This window comes from Mobula hypostoma, chromosome 2 (assembly GCF_963921235.1).
Source record: "Mobula hypostoma chromosome 2, sMobHyp1.1, whole genome shotgun sequence".
Lineage (NCBI taxonomy): Eukaryota > Metazoa > Chordata > Chondrichthyes > Myliobatiformes > Myliobatidae > Mobula > Mobula hypostoma.
This window is the reverse complement of record NC_086098.1, coordinates 34442937-34468646: the sequence shown is the minus strand read 5'-3', so window position 1 is coordinate 34468646 and position 25710 is coordinate 34442937. Positions and strand designations below refer to the sequence as shown.

General features: G+C 38.5%; 2 protein-coding genes across 4 annotated transcripts in view; one reads left to right on the top strand and one right to left on the bottom strand.

Annotated features, from left to right (window-relative positions):
- Window positions 1-19442, top strand: part of mmut (methylmalonyl CoA mutase) — a 29193-nt gene extending 9751 nt beyond the window's left edge. Inside the window, exons 4-12 of the mRNA XM_063035314.1 lie at window positions 367-538; window positions 3285-3533; window positions 5378-5489; window positions 12468-12583; window positions 14011-14126; window positions 15070-15201; window positions 15679-15826; window positions 17147-17314; window positions 19047-19442. Coding sequence (XP_062891384.1) covers window positions 367-538; window positions 3285-3533; window positions 5378-5489; window positions 12468-12583; window positions 14011-14126; window positions 15070-15201; window positions 15679-15826; window positions 17147-17314; window positions 19047-19175 — 1342 coding nt within the window. The 3' untranslated portion in view covers window positions 19176-19442. The remainder of the gene's footprint in view (window positions 1-366; window positions 539-3284; window positions 3534-5377; window positions 5490-12467; window positions 12584-14010; window positions 14127-15069; window positions 15202-15678; window positions 15827-17146; window positions 17315-19046) is intronic.
- A 2445-nt stretch (window positions 19443-21887) lies between these two features.
- The window catches only part of LOC134358506 (protein downstream neighbor of Son-like), a 44706-nt gene continuing 40883 nt past the window's right edge, over window positions 21888-25710 (bottom strand). For all 3 annotated transcript variants that reach the window (XM_063070803.1, XM_063070813.1, XM_063070820.1), the window contains exon 9: window positions 21888-25080. In XM_063070803.1, the coding sequence (XP_062926873.1) occupies window positions 24883-25080 (198 nt within the window). In that variant the 3' untranslated portion in view covers window positions 21888-24882. The remainder of the gene's footprint in view (window positions 25081-25710) is intronic.

Here is a 25710-nt window from a genome sequence, read left to right as displayed (position 1 = left end):
TTACCTATGATGCCCTAATTAAGTATATTAAGTATCTATTAACCTCTGCTTTAAATAGACCTAATGACATCCTCCACAGCCGTCTGTAGCAATGAATTCCACAGATTCACTGCCCTCCTGCTAAAGAAATTTCTACATCTGTCATCTTAAGGGATAGCTTTCTGTTATTCTAACTTTCTACTTTGAAGATATTGTTGCTACTGGTCCTTAATTTAGCAAATTATTTGGATTATTGATAGAGTTCTTAATCTGTTCAAATTATACTAGTATGTTCATTGAAAAATGGTAACTTTGGAAAGTAATTGTAAGGGAACATTTCAAAATATAGAGTTATTTGAGAAATTAAATCTCACTTTTCTTTTCCAGGCTTTCTTTCTTTTGGGGAATTGGTATGAATTTTTACATGGAAATAGCAAAGCTGAGAGCAGCTAGACGGCTTTGGGCGTACTTAATTAAAGAAAAATTTAATGCTAAGAATTCTAAGTCTTTACTGCTGAGAGCTCATTGTCAGACATCTGGTTGGTCCCTTACTGAGCAGGTAAGTACACGTCCTACAAAGTTGGTATTGCAGATGCCAAACAATATGTTGACTATAAGTACTTGTATGTATATTCTTGAAATAAGGTAAAACACAAAATACATGGCAGGTCAGAGAGAATCCATGCCGAAAGAAATATTTACTGTTTTAGCCCAATGATCTTTCCTCAGATTCACATTTAAGATTCTAAGGTTAAATTTTTTCAAATTCTAAATTGCATATTGAAGGACAGAATTAAATTGAAAAAAAAATCAGTTGTTAGAGAGATTTATTCTGAAATACTGTATCCTAAACTTATTAAATTAACAGTTTTTAACTAGGTGGCGTAGATGTTGATATCATATATTTACCAGATAGGGATTTGATCTGATTGTTCTGAACACAATACAGGCCCAATGGCCCCTGATATTGTACAGAACTTTTCACCTTCTCTAGGACAATTCTATTCCTTCCCTCCCACATAGCTCTCCATTTTTCTTTCATCTGTGTGCCTACCTAAGAGCCTCTTAAAAGTCCCTATTTTCCTCTACCACCATCCCCAGCAGTGCGTTCCACATGCTTAACATTCTCTGTCTAATTAACCTATGTCTGACATCCCTCTCACCTATACTTTCCTCCAATCACCTTAAAACTATGTCCTCTCATATTAGCTATTACCACCTTGGGGAAAAAGGGCACTAGCTGTCCACTCTATTTATATCTCTTTTTATCTGATGTACCTCTATCAAGTCACCTCTCATCCTCCTTCATTCTAAAGAGGAAAGCTATAAGCTCGCACGACCTTTCCTCATAAGACATGTTCTCTAGTCTAGACAGCATTCTGAGATCTCCTCTGCACCGTCACCAAAGCCTCCACATCCTTCCTATAATGAGGTGACCAGAACTGAACACAATACTTGGAATGTGGTCCACCAGTTTTGTAGAGCTGCAGCCTCCCAGCTCTTGAACTCTATGGTTTACTATGGGGAACCCTGTTGAATGCCTTAGTAAAATCTACTGCTCTTCCCTATTCCATTTGTTTTGTCACTTCCTCAAAGAAGTCAAAACCTGTCACTCACAAAGCTGACTATCCCTACTCAGAATATGCTTCTCCGAATGCTCATATAATCTCTCTTTAAGAATCCTCTCCAATAGTTTGCCCACCACTGTTGTAAATTACTGGTTATAATTTCCAGGATTATCCCTACTACCTTTTTTTGAACAAAGGAATAACATTTGAAATCTTCCAGTGTTCTGGTACTACTCCTGTAGCCCGTGAGTACACGAAGATCATCACCACTGGTGCAGCAATCTTTTCTCTTGCTTCCCATAGTAACCTGAGGTATATCCCATCCAACCGTAGGGACTTGTCTATCCTAATGATTTTTTCCAGCACTGTCTCTTTCTTAACCTCGGCATGTTCAGCACATTAGCCTGTACTAGGCTGACCTCACATTTATCAAGGTCCTTCTCACTGGTTAATACCATATTTAAGCAAAGTGTTTATAAAGAACCTCCCCTACTTCATTCAGGTACATTTCATCTTTTTCCCTGATATGCCCTACACTCATTCTACTCATCCTCCTGTTCTTCACATGTAAATAGAACACCTTGGAGTTTCCCTAATCCTACTTCTCATGTTCCCTTCTAGCTTTCCTAAGTCCATCCTTACACCCTTGCTTGGTTGCCTTATACATCTCAATAGCCCTATCTGATCCTTGCCTCCTAAACTGTAAGTACACTTCTTTCTTCTTCTTGTCTAAATTTTCCACTTCGCTTGTCAACTATGGTTCATTCACCCTACCATCCTTTCCCTTCCTCAGTAGGATAAATCTATCCAGATCCCCAAGCAAGTGCTCACTAAACAACCTCCACATTTTGATTGTACATTTCTGAGAACATCTGTCCCTACTTTACACTCCCAATATCATCATAATTCCCCCTTCCCTATACCATCTGCTCTTGTCCCTGTCCAAAGCTATGCTAAAGGTCAGGGAGTTGTGATCAATCTTTTTATAATAGGAAAGAATTGATTTTTATTGTTGGGCCAGATTCTTAGAAGTTCTTGCTGATGTGGAATCGTATCTAGAGAGATTCTCTTTCTTATGCGTGGCTGGAGCATTAAGGAATCAAAGGCAAAGTCCCTGAATTTCAAATGTCTCTATGAGCAGCTTGAAACAGGACATGAGTTATCTTGCTACCAAACACGTGAGTGGCAAATCTGTGAATGTGGTTAACTCGAGTGAAACAGTGATATAAGACCATCACTTACTGCCTTCAACAGAATAGCAGCACCAATATCCCTGATGGGTTTACCCCATCTTCAAGAAAGCTATGCTGTAACTTATAAACCTCGTTTATTTTAAGCATTGTATTAGGAATATGAAAGTATAGCTATTTCCAAGCTCATTCTCAAAAGTCTCCAAGTAATTTTTGTACCTAGAGTATATTCGTCCAAAATTAACGATAGGAGCTATTCTTTTGTACTTTTGTCATTTAGTTAAAATTGTTGTGCCTTTTCTTGTGCCTTGTGGCGCATTGGGGGGCATTTTTTGCCATTTCCTTGTCCGTTTTTTATGAGGCCAAGTTGCTAGCTTGATGCTCAACCAGCACAGATGGAAAGCGTGCAAGGGGGTGGCTGAATTCAAACCCGAGACCGTTGGTCGTGAAGTCTGGTGCTGATGTCACTACACCAATGGCCGGCTATTTAGTTAAAGTGACAATGTTTTAAATGTTTATTTGTTCATAACTTGCATTTCAATTTCAGGATCCACACAACAACATTATTCGCACAGTTATTGAGGCAATGGCAGCGGTGTTTGGAGGAACTCAGTCACTGCATACTAATTCTTTCGATGAGGCATTAGGTTTACCCACAGTACAAAGCGCCCGGATCGCCAGAAATACTCAGATCATCATCCAGGAGGAATCTGGCATTCCAAAAGTAGCAGATCCTTGGGCAGGTTCATTTATGATGGAGACTCTAACTAATGAGATACACGATGCTGCTTTAGAGGTCAGTTTATCTAAGAACTGTATGTCAGCAAACACATCAGTAAATTAAATGCTGCACATCTATGACTGATGTTAAATTGTATTTTGAAATATATTATTAAATTGTATTTTTGGGAGAAAAATTGGAGCCATGGAACACTGAAGGAACATATAATGTCCTATTAGGAACTTTCAGAAGTATTTTTCATAGATGACAGAAGTAGTGATCAATGGGACTTGTTCTGGCTGGAAGTCAGTGACTTCTGGTATTCCATGACTATCTGAACTGGGACCACTGCTGTGATATATAAATGACCTGGATGAAACATGGATGGGTTAGTAAGGTTGCAGACATTACAAAAATTGCTAGTGGTGTGGATATGTAGAAGACAGTCAGAGGATAGCAGGATTTAGATGAGTTGCAGATATGGGCAGAGGGATGACAGATGGAGTTTAACCTGGCTGAATGTGTTGCATTTTTGGGACATCAAATCTAAAAGGACAGTACACTATTAAGTGTTTTCAGTACACTGTTAATGGCAAGACCCTTAACAGTGTTGATGTGCAGTGGGATCTTGGTGCAAGTTCATGGCTCCCCGAAAGTGGCTCCACAGAGTGATAGTGTGGTAAAGAAGGCATGTTGCATGCTTGTCTTTATTTGTCAAGGAATGATGTTCAGGAGTCAGGAAGTGACATTACAGCTTTATAAAACATGAGGTGCATCTGGAGTATTGCATTCTAGTCAGCTCATTATAGGAAGGATTTTAAGGCTTTGAAGAGGGTGCAGAAGTGGTTTACCAGGATGCTGTTTGAATTAGAAGGCATGTACCAGGTTGGACAAACCTGGGTTTGTTTTGTCTGGAGCAGTGGAGACTGAGAGGAAGTATGATAAAGGATTATAAGATTATGAAAGGAATAGCTAGACAGCCAGTGTCTTTTCCTAGAGTTGAAAGATGCATTTAAGGTGAGAGGGGATAAGTTCAGAGTAGATCTGTGGGACATTTATTTTATGGAGTAGCGGGTGCCTAGAATGCACTGCCGGGGATGGAAAAGGGCCAAATACAACAGAGCCGTTCAGGAGGCACTTAGGCACATGAATGTGCAAGAAATAGAGGAATATTGACATTGTGTAGCCAGAAGAAATTATATTTTATTGGGCTTCTAATTACTAATTTAGTTGGGCATAACACCATGAGGCAACTGGATATCCTTGTGTACATGCAGACAATGATCCAATTTTAATTAATCGTGATGTGCTTTTTAAGAATGTAGGTTGAAGGTTGCTGATTAACACATAGCTTTTCTAAGTGTCTAAAATTGATTAAAAGTTCATCCACAACCAGAGAGGACTTACTGCAGATAGTTTCTTGATATGGGTGCATTTTTTTCACAACCCCATGCCCTCCTTCCTCTCCACTCCCAACTCACCGTAGCCCTTAAAATGCAAATTTAGCTTCACAAAAGGATTTTGAATATACACGGTTGATGTTCCTGTTATCACTTGGATCAATGTTTTTTAAATTTACAAAAAAGCTCGAGTTTTCATAAAAGCCTGCTTTCTAGTAGGAAAGTACATATTTGTTCCTTTAGTCGTCTGAGTTAATTATCATCTTGTTGATCTGTTGCTTGGTATGACTATGTTCCCAGCCCATTCAAAATTGACCAAGTAGCAGTTTGGAATTTCTAGCCAAGACTCATTTATTTACATAAAAAATAGACCCAAGTGTCCTTATTTTGAAATTGTTTTCCTTCTTTCTGATTGCTTTCTTATTCCTTTATAGAAATGAATCAAGCGCTACTGTACTATTGAATGAAAGTATTATTTACTGGCATCTTGTCTAACAGTGCAGTTGTGTTTAATTGCAGCTTATTAATGAGATTGAAGAAATGGGAGGTATGGCTAAAGCAGTAGCTGATGGCATACCAAAACTTCGTATTGAAGAATGTGCAGCCAGAAAACAAGCAAGGATTGACTCTGGTAAGCGAAGTAAAATCTGCTAATCCTTTATTTGGTGCTGAAAGAAAAATAGTGGATCAAGGGAGGGGAAAAGTAGATTTTTTAAAAATTTAATTGTTATTCGAAGAAGTAGTATTTTAACTTGTCAGTGACAACTTAGTCAACAGTCAGTGAATGTTCTAGAAGGGTTAATTTTCTAATACAATGCATCTTGTCAATTAAATTGCATTTAATGCTATTTTTGATTGGAATCTTAGTGTTGGTAATACGAATTATTCGTGCTGTACTTAAACATGTACTCAGCTAGCACATTAATAGGGCCTGGATCCATTAAATGTGCGTTTTTAACAAAGTGGAATTTCATGAAGAGTAAACATGTATCACCACTTTGTTCTCTTTTTACTGCATGTATAAGTAACTTTGGTATTATAGTTGGATAACAGTAAGAAAATATTAGATGATATGCTAATACAGTTTGTGATAATGCCAATTATTTACATTTAAAGGCTCAACATATAATTGTGAACTCTGAAGCTGTAACTCTTACACATGAGAGATGAGAAAAGCTCTTGGGTTCATTCAGTCTGAGTTTGCTAATCAGCCAGGCCAATTAAGGGATACAGGTATCCCCCGCTTTTCGAACGTTCGTTTTACGAAACCTCACTGTTACGAAAGACCTACATTAGTTCCCTGTTTTCGCTAACAGAAGGTGTTTTCACTGTTACGAAAAAAGGCAGCGCGCGAAAAAAGCCAGCACGCGCCCCGAGCAGCTGCTCCTGCCCTGGATTTGGAGCTGCATTCTCGCCGGCATTGCTTAAACACGTGCTTGTGAGCAGCCGTTAGCAAGATGAGTTCTAAGGTATCGGAAAAGCCTAAAAGAGCTCGTAAGGGTGTTACACTTAGTGTAAAACTAGACATAATTAAGCGTTTCAGTCGTGGTGAACGAAGCAAGGACAAAGTGAGTTTGGCTTGTGGAAGATGAAGGTAATGTTGAAGAGGTTTTGGCATCCCATAACCAAGAACTGATAGATGAAGAGCTGATGCAATTGGAAGATGAAAGGATAACAATCGAAACCGAATGCAGTAGCGAACGGACCGAAAGTGAAGTCATCCAGGAACTGAACGTGAAGCAACTGCGTGAGATTTTCGCTGCAATGATAAAGTACGACTTTAATTTTGAAAGGGTACATCGGTTTAGGGCATATTTGCAAGATGGTTTGAGTCCTTACGAAGAACTGAATGATAGAAAAATGTGCGAGGCTAGCAGTCAAGCAAGCCTTCCACATCAGCCACAACAGACGACAAACCTCGACCTTCGACATGGAGGCAGGCAGAGATAGAAGAAGATGACCTGACTGCCCTGATCGACAATGAGATGACACCCCAGTGTCCCACCCACCCCAGCCCCCGGGCTGCGGACAGATACTGATTCGCAGAGAATGCAGCGGTAGCCAGGATGCACCCAGCACATCTTTAAGAAAAAAGCCGAAATAAACAAGCTAATTAATTAGGTGCCGCCTGGTATGTAAATGTCGGTCCAGATCAGAGGCAATTGCCGATTGCGTCGCCTCTGATCTGGGCCGACATTTACGTGCCGGGTGGCACCTAATTAATTAGCTTGTTTATTTCAGCTTTTTTCTTAAAGATGTGCTGGGTGCGTCCCGGCTACCGCTGCATTCTTTGCGGATTGGTATCGGTTGGCGGCCTGGAGGGTGGGGGCCACTGCACCACCCCGACCTCCAACAACTCAGCCTAACACACTATCATCAGTGTGCTCGAAGTCTTCAAGATTCCCGTAAGTGATACTACACTGTACATACATTACTTCTACTTTATATAGGCTGTGTGTTTTTAGGTGTTATTTGGTATGATTTGGCAGCTTCATAGCTTAAAGGTTACTGGAGAGCGCTTGCATGAGATTTTCGCTATGGAGAACAGTGCAGGCAATGATTGTAAAGAAGTATTTCTACTTTATATAGGCTGTGTATTTATCATATTATTCCTGCTTTTACTATATGTTACTGTTATTTTAGGTTTTATGTGTTATTTGGCATGATTTGGTAGGTTATTTTTGGGTCTGCGAACGCTCACAAAATTTTCCCATATAAATAAATGGTAGTTTCTTCACTTTATGACCTTCCGGCTTACGAACCGTTTCGTAGGAACGCTTGACCTTCGGATGGCGGGGGAAATCTGTAGTAGAGTCAGATCTTTAGTTTGCTCAATTTATCAGTTTAGATAATGGGGTGATGTTGGCGTGTACTTATTATAAGTTGTTTTATACCAATACTGTTTTCAACCATTCGAATATCTGGCAATGTTAGAAAGGAGGAGGAATAGAAAAGTTTGGAGTCAATTTGTCTTTTCTACTGTACAGTTAAGGGATATGCTGCTTCAGTCTTGGAGAAGGGAAATCGTTTTTGTTTGGATATCTGTCTGATTTTATTTGAAGCATTATTATGCATCCCCTTAGCAAGATATTTCTTAAAATTATTGTTCTGACTTTAATTGTATCATTTCTTAATGCATGCATCACTAAATGACAATAAAAGAGGACTGAATCTAAAAATCTAAATTGCCAATGAATATAAATGTATAACAGCATTAATTCTTTTATCTACAAATAGAGATTGAGATACATAGTTTCCTTATTATTCATGCATCTCTTCCCATTTCCTGTACTCTTTCCTGGACACTGTCTAATGGATTCATGTGTGTGCATTTCTGTGTTATAATCCCTCGATTTCCATTTCTTGCCTAGTGCATATTGCATGTCTTAAAATATCGATCCTTGACATTACAACTTCAGCAATCTGGAGTGAAAGTTTGCTCTCACTCTAAGCATCCGCTTCCTCTTTTCTCAAAGCCAACTTACCAAACAACTGGCAGTTACAGTGGTGCTAGAAAGCTTGTGAACTCTGTAGAATTGTCTCTATTTCTGCATAAATATGGCCTAAATGTGATTGGATCTTCATGCAAGTCCTAAAACTAGATAAAGTGAACCCAATTAAATAAATAACACAAAAGCATTATACTTGTTTGTTTGTTTATTTATTTATTGAGAAAAATGATCCAATATTACATATATTTATTGGAAAAAGTATGTGAACCTTTGTTTTTAGTAATTGTACAACAATAACTTCAACCAAACATTTCTAGTAACTCACATCAAAGTTGCTGGTGAACGCAGCAGGCCAAGCAGCATCTATAGGAAGAGGCGCAGTGGACGTTTCAGGCCGAGACCCTTCGTCAGGACATTTCTAGTAACTATTGATCAGTCCTGCACGTCAGCTTAGAGGAATTTTAGGCCATTCCTCCTTACAAAACTGCTTCAAGTCTAGGATGTTAGTGGGCTTCCTTACATGAACTGCTTGCTTCAGGTCCTTCCACAACCTTTCTATAGGATTAAGGTCAGGACTTTGACTCAGCCATTCCAAAACACAAATTTTCTTCTTTTTAAACCATTCTGTTGATTTACTCTTATCTTTCGGATTATTGTCTTGTTCCATTATCTAATTTAAGCTTCAGGTGACGGACTGCTACCCTGACATTCTCCTGTAAAATTTCTTTATACAATTTTTGAATTCACTCTTCATTCAACAATTGCAAGCTGTCCCAGCCCCAAGCCATGATGCTCCTTTCACAGTTGGAATGAGGTTTGGGAGTTGGAGTGCAGTGCCCTTTTTCTTGCAAACATAGCAATGTGCATTTCTGCTAGAAAGTTCAATTTTTGTCTCATCTGTCCACAGAGCATCATGGAACATCCAGGTGGTCTTTTGCAAACTTGAGACATGCAGCAATGTTTTTCTTTTTTGGAGAGCGATGGACTCCTGTGGTGTCCTTCCATGAACACCATTCTTGTTCAGTGTCTTTTTTTTTTACAGTGGACACATGAATGGAGACTTGTAGTAGGTTCTAGAGAGTTCTGCAGATCTTTTGCTTTTACTCTTGGGTTCTTTTTCACCTCCTTCAGCATTGCTCGTTGTGCTGTTGGTGTGATTTTGCAGGATGCCCATTCCTAGGGAGAGTAGCAATAATACTTAGTTTCCTCCATTTGTAGACAATTTCTCTTACTATGGACTGATGAATACGCTGGTCTCTAGAAATGCACTTGTATCCTTTTCCAGCTTCATGCGTCTCTACAATTCTTCTTCTAAGGTTCTCTGAAAGTTATTGTGATTGAGGCATGGCGCACATAAACAGATCTTCCTTGAGAAGAGCAGGCTCTGTCAGTACCTAGACTTTGTGTCTTTTTAATAGGGGTAGGGCACCTCCGCAACCCACACCTCCAATCTCATCTTACTGATTGGAACACCTGACACCAAATAACTTTTGTAGAAGGCATTACCCAGAGGTTCACATACTTTTTCCAACAAATACATGTAATACTGGATCCTCTTTTCAGATACCACCATGAGAGAGTCCAGTTCCATCCCCACAACATCACTGGCCTTACGAATGAGTTTGTTGATTCTGTTGGTGTCTGCTACCCTCAGCCTGCTGCCCCTGCACACAACAGCAAAGATGATAGCACTGGCCACCACAGACTTGTAGAACATCCTCAGCATCGTCCGGCAGATGTTAAAGGACCTCAGTCACCTCAGGAAATAGAGACGGCTCTGACCCTTCTTGTAGACAGCCTCAGTGTTCTTTGACCAGGCCAGTTTATTGTCAATTTGTATCCCCAGGTATTTGTAATCCTCCACCATGTCCACACTGACCCCCTGGATGGAAACAGGGGTCACCGGTACCTTAGCTCTCCTCAGGTCTACCACCAGCTCCTTAGTCTTTTTCACATTAAGCTGCAGATAATTCTGCTCACACCATGTGACAAAGTTTCCTACCGTAGCCCTGTACTCAGCCTCATCTCCCTTGCTGATGCATCCAACTATGGCAGAGTCATCCGAAAACTTCTGAAGATGACAAGACTACCGCCCTACCCTCATCAATTTTATTTGTTACCTCTTCAAAAAAACTCAATTAGGCTCGTGAGGCATGACCTTCCCTTCACAGAGCCAAGTTGACTATCCTTGAGTAGACTGTAACTTCTCCAGTTGCTCGTAGATCCTATCCTTAAGGATCCTTTCCAATAGTTTGCAGACCACCGACGTAAGACTCACCGGTCTATAGTTCCCAGGATTCTCCCTATTACCTTTTTTAAACAAGGGAACTACATTTGCCATTCTCCAATCCTCCGGCACTTCCCCTGCAGCCAAAGAGGATTCAAAGATCATAGCTACTGCTCCAGCAATCTCTTCTCTCACTTCCCACAGCAACCTGGGGTATATCACGTCCGGCCCTGGGGACTTATCAATCTTGACGTTTTTAAGAAGATCCAACACTTCTTCCTTAATCTCCACATTGTCCAGCACACAGGCCTGTTCTATTTCAACCCTCCCCAACCTCCTCTGCCTCCAGGCACATGTTGCCACCTTTATCCTTTAGCGGCCCCACCTTCATTCTTGTCATCCTTCTGTTCTTCACATACGCATAGAATGCCTTGGGGTTCTCCTTAATCCTACATGCCAAGGCCTTCTCATGCCCCCTTTGAGCTCTCCTAAGTCTTTTCTTAAGCTGCTTCCTGGCTACCCTATATTTCTCATGAGCCCCTCCTGCTTCGTATGTCTAACATATGCTTCCTTCTTCCTCTTGACGAGTTACCTCACGTGTTTCGTCAGCCACGGTTCCCTTTTCCTACCATTTTTTCCTTGTCTCAGTGGGACAAACCTATCCTGAACCCTGCACAAGTGGTCCCTAAACTTCCTCCACATTATTTCTGTGCTTTCACCCTTGAACATCTGTTTCCAATTTACTCTTGCTAGTTCCTGCCTCATCCCTTCATAGTTAGCCCTTCCCCAGTTAAGCACGTTCCCATTTTGTCTGTTTTAATCCTTTGTACAGGAGATGGGATGTTATGTTGAACCTGTATAAGATGTTGGTGAGGCTTAATTTGGGAGTATAGTGTGTAGTTTTGGTCATCTACCTACGGGAAAGATATAGATAAGGTTGAAAGAGTACTGAGAAAATTTAGAAGGATGATGTCAGAACTGGAAGACCTGAGTTACAAGGAAAGATTGATTAGGCTGGTTCTTTATTACTTGGAATAAAGATTGAGGGGAAATGTGCTGCAGTTATGCAAAATTATGATGGGAATATATAGGGTAAATGCAAGCAGACTTTTTTCCCACTGAACCAGAGGTCATGGGTTAAGGGTGAAAGATGAAAAGTTTAAGGAAAACTTCTTTACTTGGAGGGTCATGAGAGTGTGGAATGAGCTGCCAGTGCAAGTGGTACATGTGAGCTCGATTTAAACATTTAGGATAAGTTTGGTTAGGTACATGAATGGGGATGGTAGGGGTATGGAGGGCTATGGTCCTGGTGCAGGCTGGGATGTACTGCAGGGAGTAGGCAGTTTAATGGTTTGGCATTGACTATATGGCTGAAGGGCTTGTTTCTACACTGTAGTTTTCTATGACTCTAGTGATGCTATGTAGCACTATCTTCAGTTTTGTTTCAGCAAAGTACCTGTGAAGTGCCTTGGAGAATTGTACTTTGTTAAAGATGCTACTTAAATGCAAATTGTTGTAAAATACTTTGAAGACTAGTGACCCATGAAAAAATAGGGTCACTGACGTCTATTAATTATGTCAACTAGTTCATTAAGTCATCACAGAGGAAATCCAGAGGGATGGTATTTGCTGTTGATTATTTTGATGTGATAAATAAAGCCTTTGAATTTTTAAGCCCTTTGTTTGGCATGCTGTCTACTTATGGGTATTGATTGTTATTTTATACAAAAACAGTGCAAAGAGTCAGAATGAAGGTCAGTGAAAATAAATTTCTTTGGAAGGTATTGTAAACTTAGTTTCAAAGCCTGTTGTAATACAAATAAATTTGAGGCTGAGATTTGAACACTAAAACCTGTCGTTTTCATATAAAATTAAGAATGTTATGCTGTTTTGAGAAGTAACTTGAATCTTGCCTCTTACTGTTTCCTAGGTGCTGAAGTAATTGTAGGAGTAAACAAGTACCGTCTGGAGAAAGAGGAGCCTGTGGAAGTGCTAGTTATAGACAACACTGCGGTGCGGAACCAACAGATTGCAAAGTTAGGAAAGGTAACAGTCCAGTGTTGCTGCAATTTGTCGAGCTATTGCATAATCCTGAGAAATAGTTGTTTGCTATTCATCATGCGTAATAGTTGCAAGTTCAAGCCATGAAATTCTACCAGCACATGCTAAGATTTGATCATTTACAAAAGGTTGAAACTTGATTGCTACATGCTGTGGTACCAAACAAATTAATTCTCATTGTGCTGGCCTTGCTCTGAAAATTCATGTGTTGATGTAGAGAGCAGGTTGTTTCATACTGATCTTTTGAGTCTAAGGGTGCACAGTTTGCCTCATTTGCTCTGTTTAAAGATAGTACTATAACTTAATGGCAATGATGAAAATCTCATCTAAGAATTGTTTAAACATTGTTAATGCATTTCAAATATATAGCAGTTTCAACTTTTTTACATTATAGCTGAAAGAAAACTCCATTCCATTTTAGTCTTTGAATTTGTTTGGATCACAGAAGATTAAATTTTTTTTTAATGTTTAAATATTTGGCTTTGAAATGAAGCATCATCTCAAGTGTCTCGTGATCAATTCATTTTTAAAAGTTACTATTGAATATGCTTCCACCAGTATCTTGGACAGTGGGGAAAAAAATTGACTTCATTAAAATAAATGCCTTCATCTCAATCCTATTCTCTTTGCCAGTTTACCTAAATTTGATTACTAACTCACTCTATCAAAATTGGTGTTATTTCTAAATAAGTATATATAGCCTTAACCTGTGAGAGAACAACTATGATTTCTCTGCAGAACAGGTGCAAGGCAGTGGCCACAAACTAGATTAGGTGCAGTTGTTGAAACTTCCAATCTAACTCCTGCTGCTCCATGACTGGATGATGCCACCTCCAAATATTAACTTCTGTTGGATCATGGTCATTTGAATAATGAATTATGAGCCTCTTGTAAGGCAAGTATGTTTTGCTTCAGACTTTGCTCCAAAAGAACCTGAATTTTCACCTCCTTAAGATGAAATGCCTCTGACACTATGCTTTAATGCAGAAAATACAAGTCCATGTTGTTCAAATGTTAAATTGATTGCTGGTGGGTTTAAAACTGTCAATAATCTTCTCCCCTCACACCCTAAAGATCTGTTACACTTGCAAAATCACCTAACTGTAAAACAAATATGTACATTTTCCATGGAAGAAGGTTAAGGATGATCTAATCCTGACTGTGTCTTAAGAGCAAGAGGTTTTTTTTTACTCTGCAAAGGTATCGGCGGGTTCTTCAGCTTTTGTAGAAATTCTACCTCTATTCCCATTAATTAGCTTGACATATATTAGATTTGGAAAAGTGCATTCATTGTGAGAAGAAAGCTTATAAACTAAAGAGTATTTAGCTTATAATTATTTGTTTGAAATGGAAAATTGATCTGGGTTAGGAAGCCGTACACATGATTCAAATGGTACTTTTCTTCAACTTAGTTAAGAGCATCCAGAAATCAAGCAACAGTTGAAAAGTGCTTGAGTGCCATTACTGAATGTTCACGCTCAGGACAAGGAAATCTACTGGCGTTGGCAGTGGAAGCAGCTAGTGAAAGGTAAGGCACAGCTTTCTCATTTGAAAATGAACAAATTGTCTGACGGTTTACTCTATGGAATTTAAATGCATCTTTGTCTTGCAATCTTAATAATTTTTTGTGTTCTGATGTCCTTCGTTGCCCATCTAGCTGAGAAACATTCTCAAATATTGAATCTCACCCTTCCACCCTTGAGCCCTTTTCGTCATGCTGAGTAGGGCATGACAGGCATCATTTAGTTTGTATTTTTCTTTGGAAAAGTGATAGGTCTCACTGAAAAGAGAGTGGACATGTTTTTCCCTAGGACAACTTATTTTACGGGTTACCTTGAATTGCAGTTACTTTATATAAGTGTGGTTGCTCCCTCAGTTTTTAACCAAAATTGATGCCATACTAATAGAATATCCAGGTCACCCTGAACAAAACAATTGTGAAGAGGCCTGACCAATCATCTGCAAACTATATGATGGACACACTTCCATCCTGTAAAAAAGAAATGGGGGGGGGAACCGAAAATGGCTTTAACATTCAATTTTAGATTGGAAATATTTCATGCCACTAATAGAAAATGATGCAAAGAGGAGAGAAATTTCTTTTTGATGGTTATTGCTGAATGTTGCCCATGAGTTTTATTCATTTATACCCTTTTTGACTCTTTGAAATTAAATTCAGTTTAAAAGATGAGTTTCTCCATGCAGTCTTTCTGATAAGTTTTTAAAAGGTAAGATGAGAATTTGGACCATCTTCACTAAGGTTTATAATGTTTAATTTAAGCACAGAAGAAAAAAGTACACAATCTGTGAATGGTGATTCTGATGGTTTTATCTTCTAAGTTAGATTTGGACTTGATTCACTTTGATATAGAATTATTTTTATCTATTTTCTAACCTTGACTACTTTAACCGTTATATTGTGTGAGTTAAGTCTTAACATGTACTATCAATGTATTAACTTTTTTATTTAGATGTACTGTTGGAGAAATTACAGATGCAATGAAAGTAGTGTTTGGTGAACATCAACCTAGTAATCGCATGGTGAGCGGTGCATACCGACATGAATTTGGTGACAACGAAGAAATGTCTGTGGCAATGAGCAGGTGAGCCAGAAAATCTTAACTCTGCAAAAAAAAACTATTCTTTTTGGATATGGTTCTTAATATTTTTATTAAATTTGCTAAACCGTTAAACTTTTCAGTAAATGTAAATTTCTAAATTTTTGGTGTGTCAATAAATGTTAGACTTGCATTGTTCAATTCTGTTAGGAAGTTTGAGAAAGGGAATTGGTATCGGGATTAACAGTCTTAATCTAACTTAACCCATGTGCAAAAAAGCTGCTTTATCAATTCATTAATTCCTTTTGAAATTAGTTTGCATAAAGATTTAACTATTAGAATCTGAAAGTTCTGATAAATCTGCAGTGCACTCCATGAAAATCTAGTTTGCTGATCTACAAACTGTTTGTAATACAGACATGCAAATGAATACATAATCCCTTTTTAAATATTCACAAACTTGTCTAATATATTGTAATCATGATTGACTAACAAGATTGTTTGGTTGTTTTTATTATTTAGAATTGAGAAGTTTGCTAAAAATGAAGGTCGTCGACCTCGTCTGCTTGTTGCTAAAATGGGTCAAGATGGGCACGACCGAGGAGCAAAAGTTATTGCCACAGGATTTGCTGATCTGGGTTTTGATGTAGATATAGGACCCTTGTTTCAGGTAGTTTGATCAATACTAATAAAATTTTAACTCATAAATTGAAGCAGGGTGATACTATTAAATTTGGATTCACTTTTCCTGAGGGTGGAGGATTTGACAAACGTTTACTTAGATGAATGTAAGCTGCTCTGAGGCATATGCAGGTGAACAAATAGTTCTTTCAAATATGCAAGATTTCACGATTTCAGCCAGCTGACGAAGGTATTCGCATGGTACTAATTGATACCACAATGGTCTGTTTGTTCTGCTTCATTCTGTAATATTTAGTTATTTCTATTCTATTATCCCCAATTTACTTAAATTCTCACATAACCAGGAAGATATGTATTTAAAATATTTATCTAAACAAACTCACGCTGGGTAGTGATGGGTGTAATTGATGTTCGTCTTTTTATTTTATAAATTCCATACTAATTGTTTGTAAAGGTCAAGACCAGTAAGATTGGCAAGAAAAATTAATTGTCAAGGCTATAGGCATGGAAAGAGGGGAGATCACAAATACATAAAGTCCATTTTCAGATCTCATACTTTGGCTGAAACGGATGTGTAGAAATATTATAAGTTTTTAAGTAGTTTATCTGTAAACAAATTTTTGACAAAAAAAAGAAAAAAGCATTACTTTCGCAGCTAACTGTGGGACAAGCTATAGTATCAGAGTAAAATGAAGTACGAAGAAAATCAAAACTTGGATTTTGTTGAGAGGAATTAATTATACATTCATATTCTCAAAAGTTGTGCAGATTAGTTTCAATTTGAAAAAATAATGTAGCATTTATTTTCAAAGATAGTATTAATCAAATACCAATAGAATTTGGACAACAAATTCAATCTTACTGGTTCAGCTTTTGGCTCACTACGTGACACTTACTGTGTGCGCACCTGACTTGTAGGATCCAGTCCCTAATCTCACTTTAACATAATGTTCAGTGGAAAATTTAATATGATATGTTGGCATTACTAGAATTAACATCCAAGAGCTCAGTAAATCTGCTATTTCAACACAAGACCTGAGCACACCAAATTATTGGAGTTTCCCTGTAATAGTGAGGAATAAGCGAGATTTTCTGAAGGCCTCTACTAAAGGCAACACGCTAACCATTCCAGAGCAATGTTGGATTTTTGTTAAGACCAGAATTCATACCAACAATCTCCTTGATTCCACTGTAGGTATCAGAATGCAGTCAGTGATAATCACTAGTAAGATTATCTTACAATCTTGGTTATAAAAATGAAAATATGATCTGTGTACAATTCATTTCAAATGTTAATTCAAAGACAATCTCATTTCAACCTTACAAGCTATCGTTGCTTTATTTCTAGACTCCTCGGGAGGTAGCACAGCAGGCAGTGGATGCAGATGTGCATTGCGTTGGTGTCAGTTCTTTGGCAGCTGGCCATCGAACTCTAGTGCCAGAATTGATAAAAGAGCTTTGTGATCTTCAGCGCCCTGATATTTTGGTCATCTGTGGTGGTGTGATTCCTCCTCAGGTACAACATTTATGATATAATTTCAGGTTTTCTTTTACTGTAGTTATCATTATTGAATCATATTTACTGATAGCAAGATTCCATTAACCAGTGGGAACAAAATTAGGCAGTGTTCAAACTAGTAAAATTATTCTATTTGGTTTTATTTGTGTCCATTTAGTAATAACTAAATAACAGTAACATTTTCCTGTTTCTATCTATTATGTGGAAATGTGGGTTTTCTGATAGTTGTACTTCAAGGGAAGGCCTTATGGACTAGAAGAGAAGATTTAATACAGATTTTTTTACTAGAATGTGTGTCACAAACCTATGTGGGAATCTTGTGTCTATTTTAATACATGTATTAGGTGATTATCAGGAAGTTGGGTTGTAATATAAGAAAGATTTAACAATCAAATAGCACCCTGCCAATCCTAAATCTGCAACAATTGTTTGATTAAAATTATAACATTTTTGTATCATTTAGAACTTCAGTCTCTCTTTAAACCAGTTTTTTTTTTAATTGAACTTCCAAGAGGCTAATTGTCCTTCAGTACCAGCCAGGTCATAGAACATAGAACATAGAATAGTACAGCACAATACAGGCCCTTCGGCCCACAATATTGTGCCGACCCTCAAACCCTGTCTCCCATATAAGCTCCCACCTTAAATTCCTCCATATACCTGTCTAGTATTCTCTTAAACTTCACTAGTGTATCTGCCTCCAGCACTGACTCAGGCAGTGCATTCCATGCACCAACCACTCTGAGTAAAAAACCTTCCTCTAATATCCCCCTTGAACTTCCCACCCCTTACCTTAAAGCCATGTTCTCTTGTATTGAGCAGTGGTGCCCTGGGGAAGAGGCGCTGGCTATCCACTCCATCTGTTCCTCTTATTATCTTGTACACCTCTATCATGTCTCCTCTCATCCTCCTTCTCTCCAAAGAGTAAAGCCCTAGCTCCCTCAATAGTTTGATTTTTCTTAAGTCACCCTGAATTATTGCAATCTTCAGATTGTCAAATCAGCTTTTTGTAATCTTTTAATTTTCTTTTGCTTTTGATGATTATCTCCTACTGTGTTTGAGTCCACTAACACAGTGTCACATGAAGGGCATATTTAGCTTTAATTGTTTAGAAAATAAATCAGAAGCAATATTAGAAAATAATAAATGTTATTTATCCTGTTGGTCAAATAGGAGAAAGTGTAGATAACAATGTGAAACAGTGCTTCTAATCTGGCATAACCAATGATTAGGCCTATTTGGAAATCCTAAGGCACAATTCCCAGTTGCTAGGAGTAGCACACAAAAGTATGAAGTCTTAGCAAATTTAACTAAACGACTCGTGCCCCGCAAGAAGAATCTGTCCTAATGCTTGCATAGCCTTACATTATCGGGGGGGGGGGGGGTCTGTATTTCCAAAACACATTCTATGCTATAAAACACATGGATATTGAAATCTGAAGCTCAGTAAAATTTGGGTGCACCATCATTGATGTTTAGTTAGGATTACAAGAATCATTGGTTGCCTTGGTCAGCAAGTACGGTACATTGTAATCGTGGAACTAGTTTATGATTAGTGTTTCTTTTTAAGTATTTTAGGTGTTTGATAAGCCTTTCCATACAACACTAGGTAGAGGAACACCACTCATACAAAAGTAAAGTGCTCGAATGCTGGCATATATTTTCAAAGCTAAGTCAATTTTGTATAACTTGTATTTATTTAATACTATCTATTCTTTAAATCCTCCAGGATTATGATGACTTGTTCAAGGCAGGTGTTTCCAGCATCTTTGGCCCAGGTACTAGAATTCCTGTTGCTGCTATACAGGTCCTTGGTAATATTGAGAGTAATTTAGTCAAGAGGCAGCAATCATTGTGAACATCATTGGGCATGGTAATGATTTTGTTCACTTGAAGCTTGTTTTTCTGTAATGTCAGTCAAAACTTTTGCCTACAGTACTTTCTGGGAAAGTTTGTATTTCATCCATTTTCTGTAATTGTTAGTTTACTTAATGGACTTGGATTCGCTAGTGTCTCCACTTATTGGAGCAAGCTGTGATCACATTGCAAAACTGAAGATAATTATGTACAATTGAACTGTATACAAATAAAATTAAAATGAGAATTTGTATTTTACTTTGTGTACATTATTTCCTTCCTGAAGACATTGATTGTTTCTCCAAAATGCTTTTTCAGTAATAAAGACACAATATTTAGCGGGTCAGGCAGCGGCTTGGAAAGCCAAAATATTTCGGGCTGATGATCCATGGGAAAATAGGTTTTTTTTAAAAAAAGGTCTCTAGCTGTAGGTAATGGAATAGGGGTGTGCAGAAAAAGGGAAAAAAAGTTCTTGATAGGTGACGGGAGTAAAAGCACAACTAAAGAGTGCTTTAGAACCAAGGTATGTCCAGGGAAGGTGAAAATAGGAGATGAGGAATACGATTGTAGATTATCAATGAAACTAAAAAGCTGAATGCAGTTAAATTGAGATACCAGGCAGGATGGTTGAGTATCCACAGCCTCTCCAACCTCTCCATGAACTGTTCTGGACTCTGGTTACTATCCCCCTGCAACTCTAGTTTAAACTACACAGTGGGGAACTAGGGTGCCAGAACAGTTAGTGGAGAGGTTCTGGAGGCAGATGGGTATGACCTCAAAGTCAGGAATCAAAATGTTGAGCATGGTGACTAGTGTCCTGAGCTGCATAAATTTCAATGCAAGAAGTATTGGTATGGAAGGTGGATGGTGGTACTAAAGATGAGGTAGATGGTTCACAAGCAGAGGCAATATGTAGTGAAGAGAGGCTGTTGATAGGGCAAAATTGCAGTCAACAGGATGAGTTGCAATGTAAAAGGTAGACAAAATCAAAGGGTGAATGCAGGACTGAAGGTGTTATATTTGAATGTGTGCATTAAGGTAGATAAGAAATAAGGTAGAAAACTTGTAGCACAGTTGCAGATTGGCAGGTGTGACTTTGTAGACATCACTGAATTATGGCTGAAAGAAAATTATAGCTGGGAGCTTAATGTCCAAGGATGTACATTGTATTGAAAGAACAGGCAGGAAGGCAGAGGATGCACCATTGCAGTTGGTCCAAACAAAAGTGAAATCAAATCATTAGAAAGTGGGTCAGAAGGTATTGAATTATTGTGGATAGAACCCGGGAACTGCAAGGGTAAAAAGGTCCTGATAGGAGTTGTATACAGACCCCTAAACTGTAGTAAGGATGTGGCGTACAAATTATAATAGGAGATAGAAAATACAAGGCCTAAAAGGACAATGTTACAAGTCACGGGGGATTTCAATATGCAAGTAGATTGGGAAAAATCTGGTTGGTGCCGAATTACAGGAGGTGGAATTTCTAAAGTACATATGAGATAGCTTTTTAGAGCAGCTTGTGGTTGGACGAGTTAGAGGATCAGCCATTCTGGATTGGGTGTTGTGCAATGAACCAGAATTAATTAGAGAGCTTAAGGTAAAAGAACACATCAAAATATCTGATCATAATATGATTGAATGCACCCTGTAATATGAGGGAGAAGCTAAAGTCAGATATATCAGTACTACAGTGGAGGAAAGGGAATTACAGAGGCACATGTGAGGAGCTGGCTAGAATTGATTGGAAAAGAACACTAGCAGGGATGATGGCAGAGCAACAAGGCTGGAATTTCTAGAAGCAATTCAAAAAGCACGGATATTTGCATCTCAAAGTGGAAGTATTCGAAAGGAAAGATGACACAACTATTTCTAACGAGAAGTCAAAACCAACATAAAAACCAAAGGGAATGTAACTTCGTGTGAAGTTAGAGGATTGGGAAGCTTCTAAAAACCAACAGAAGGCAAGTAAAAAAAAATTATTAAGGTAAAGATGGAATATGTAAGTAAGCAAGCCAATAATATTAAGGAGGATACCTAAAGTTTCTAAAGCTACATAAAATGTAAAAGAGAGGCGAGGGTGGATATCGGACTGGTGGAAAATGATGCTGGAGAGGTAGTAATGGGGGACAAGGAAATGGCTACAGACTGAACAGGTATTTTGCATCAGCCTTCACTATGGAAGACACTAGCAATATGGTGTTAGGGGTCATGAAGTGTGTGAAGTTACCATTACTAGAGTGAAGGTTCTTAGGAAGTAGTGGTCTGAAGTTAGATAAGTCACCTGGAACAGATGGTGTACACCCCAGGGTTCTGAAAAGGTGGCTGAACAGGTTGTGGAGGTGTTGGTGATGATCTTTCAAGAAATCACTAGATTCTGGAATAGTTCTGGAAGCAGAAAAATTGCAAATGTCACCTCACCTTCATAACAAGGGGAATTGAGTATAGGTGCAAAGAGGTCCTTCTGCAGTTGTACAGGGCCCTGGTGAGACCACACCTGGAGTATTGTGTACAGTTTTGGTCTCTAAATTTGAGGAAGGACATTCTAGCTATTGAGGGAGTGCAGTGTAGGTTCACAAGGTTAATTCCAGGGATGGCGGGACTGTCATATGTTGAAAGATTGGAGCGACTGGGGTTGTATACACTGGAATTTAGAAGGGTGAGAGGGGATCTGATTGAAACATATAAGATTATTAAGGGATTGGACACGCTAGAGGCAGGAAACATGTTCCCAATGTTGGGAGAGTCCAGAACCAGAGGACACAGTTTAAGAATAAGAGGTAGACAATTTAGAACGGAGTTGAGGAAAAACTTTTTCACACAGAGGGTTGTGGTTCTGTGGAATGCTCTGCCTCAGAAGGCAGTGGAGGCTAATTCTCTGGATTCTTTCAAGAAAGAGTTAGATAGAGCTCTTAAGATAGTGGAGTGAAGGGATATGGGGAGAAGGCAGGAAAAGGGTACTGACTGTGGATGAACAGCCATGATCACAGTGAATGGTGGTGCTGGCTTGAAGGGCTGAATGGCCTACTCCTGCACCCATTGTCTATTGTCTCTCTTTTCAAGAAGGGAGAGATGCAGAAGAAAGGAAACTATAGGCCAGTTAGTCTGACCTCAGCAGTTGGAACGATGTTGGAGTCGACTATTAAGGGTGAGGTCTCAGGGTACTTGGAGGCACGTAATAAAATAGGCCATAGACAACATGGTTTCCTCAAGGGAAAATCTTGCCTGACAAATCAGTTGGCATTCTTTGAAGAAATAAAAAGCAGAATAGACAAAGGAGAATTGGTTGATGTGTGCTTGGATTTTCAGAAGGCCTTTGACAAGTTGCCACACATGAGGCTGCTTAATAAGCGGCAAGCCCATGGTACTATAAGAAAGATTCTAGCATAGATAAGCAATGGCTGATTAGCAGGAGGCAAAGACTGGAAATAAAGGGAGCCTTTTCTGGTTGGCTGACGGTGACTACTGGTGTTCCACAGTGGTCTGTGTTGGGACCAATTCTTTTTTTATTTTATATGTCAATGATTTGGTTGATGGAGTTGATGACTTTGTTGCAAAGTTTACCACTGATATGAAGAAAGATAGAGGAGCAGGTAGTTTTGAAGAAGTAGAGAGGCTACAGAAAGACTTGGAGAATGAGCAAAGAAATAGCAGATGAAATACAGTCTTGGGAAATTCATGGTCATGCACTTTGGTAGAAGAAATGGTTTGGTTTGATATTTTGGTTGACTATTTTCTAAATGGGGAGAAAATACAAAAAAACCGAGGTGCAAAGGGACTTGGGAGTCCTTGTGCAGGATTCCCTGAAGGTTAAGTTGCAAGCTGAGTCTGTGGTGAGGAAGGCAAATGCAATCGTAGCATTCATTGCAAGACGACTAGAATATAAAAGCAAGGATATCATTTTAGGACTATAAAGCACTGGTGAGGCCTCACTTGGAGTATTGTGAGCAGTTTTACCCCACCATCTTAGAAAGGATGTGCTGAAATTGGAGAGGGTTCAAAGGAGGTTCATGAAGATGATTCCAGGATTGAATGGCTTGTCATATGAAGAGTGTTCAAAGGGTCTGGGCTTGTATTCACTCAAGTTCAGAAGAATGAGACATCATTAAAACCTATTGAATAGTGAAAGGCCTTGATAGAATAGATATGGAGAGGATGTTTCCTATAGTGGGAAGAGTCTAAGACCAGAGGACACAGCCGCAGGATAGAGGGGAGTCCTTTTAGAACAGAGATGAGGAATTTCTTTAGCCACAGAGTGGTGAATCTATGGAATTCTTTGCCACAGGCAGCTGTGCAGATTGGGGCTGAGAGGAAAATAGTGAAATGGCAGAGCAGACTTGATGGGCCAAATGGCATAATTCTGCTCCTATATCTTATGGATTATAACGTACAAGTTAGAAAATGAGATATTTGAGCTTGCCCTTTCATTAGAATAGTTAAGATTAACAGAAACATTGGCTTGCCGTTCTCATAACTTACTGTGCTTTCAAATAATACCATCACTCTGTACTATAAAGTACATGGAGTGTTTTGAGATCATTCCTATTATGCAAACATAACACCAAATCTAGCTTACTTTAAAATCTTCAAGTACTCTATGCTGGTTAAAACTTCTAATTCTTCATTTTTGTCTCTAAATTTTTTGACAAGATGATGTGTATACGTTTAAAATCACTTGTAAAGGTTTTGTGATAATGTCGAACTACAAATTCTGGCAGCCTGAAGCAACTGGTTAGTAAACAACACACTTCATACATTTCATTGGCAGCAAGATACAGGTTGCAGGTTATTTAACTATTTATCAAGGATTAAATAGTTAATCGATGTGGACTATTATTACATTTAGAATATGATTGCAGGCTGTCTCTGATTTTACAGACATCCATAAGTCATTTTTGTTTTAAGTCAAAATACACAAAAATTACTTTATTGCAACTATACCTCAAGTATTGTAATGAAAGGCATCAAAAGCACAAGAACAATTACTAAGCAGAGAGAGGAAACTAATTCTGCTATTTGTAGGAATGAACATACATATGTACATACATCAGACTTTACAATATAATGTTTAAAATTTGTTCTTGTGCAAGTGGTGTCTATAAGTCAGGTGTTTGTAACCAGGAATGGCGTTCACAAGACTGATGATTATTTATAGCTTGATATCATTTAATTAGGTGCATTAAATAAATAACTCTTATACCCAAAATATTTAATGCAAAGTAATGAGATTATCTCCTATATCCAAACATTCCTATTAGTCAAAGATTAATACATAATATAAATATAACTTAGTATATTGAAATGCTACAGTCAAACCAGATTATAAAAAGCATATACTGTATATTCACAATTTTGATCTGCATTATACCACATCTAGAGAAAGGTAACTGATGGTCTGCTTAATCTTTATAAAATATTTAGATTATAGTGAATGGGATATGTACTTGGTAATTAAAGCAATGGGATAATTTTTGCTGTAAAGGAAATGCTCATAAGACAATAAAACAATATAAATCTATCAGATCAATACTGCTCTTTGACTATATTGTTTATTGTCCATTTCCAGTGATTTTCTTAGCCTTGCAAGAATAACTTGGGATATACTGACAAAATGTACTAAAATTCTGTTAGATGCAGCCAGTTCATCCAGTGTGTCTCCTTTATGCCATAGTTAATTATATCTCTGTCCATAATATTAGTCAAAAGCCAAACTAACTAGGTAACTGAACATTGAAGACAGAGGTACACTCATGAACATTAACAACAGTCACTGTTCCACTATATTCATTACACTGGAGAATACGATTAATACAGTCCATGGAGTGAGGAAGAATGGGGCCTGTGATCTCCAAGCTGTAAGAGTCAACAGAACCAAGACAGCCCTGGACTTTTCCACATGTATTGGCAACCTTTAGGAGGTAAAGGAAATAAGAATATGGTTATGCAGTTTAAGATCATATTGTAAACCAGGAAGAGTAAATATCCTGTAATCAATTAGAACAAAGAAAATCTACAGCACATTACCTCTTTTGGCGCAGGTGTGACCTGTACAAAAAGGACGGGTTACACTTAAATCCTAGGGGGACCAATAACCTGGCAGGGAGATTAGCGGGGGCTACTGAGGTGACTTTAAACTAGAATGGTTGGGGGGTGGGAATCAAATTAAAGCGGCTAGGTGTGAGGAGGTTAGTTCACAACAGAGGGATGGGAACCAGTGCAGAGAGACAGAGGGGTGTAAAGTGAGCGTAGAAGCAAAAAGTACAAAGGGGAAAAGTAAAAGTGGCAGGCCGACAAATCCAGGGCAAGCATTAAAAAGGGCTAAGAGAGTTGTAAAAGAGCGCCTGAAGGCTTTATGTGTCAATGCAAGGAGCATTCGTAATAAGGTGGATGAATTGAAAGTGCAGATTGTTATTAATGATTATGATATAGTTGGGATCACAGAGACATGGCTCCAGGGTGACCAGGGATGGGAGCTCAACGTTCAGGGATATTCAATATTCAGGAGGGATAGACATGAAGGAAGGGGAGGTGGGGTGGCG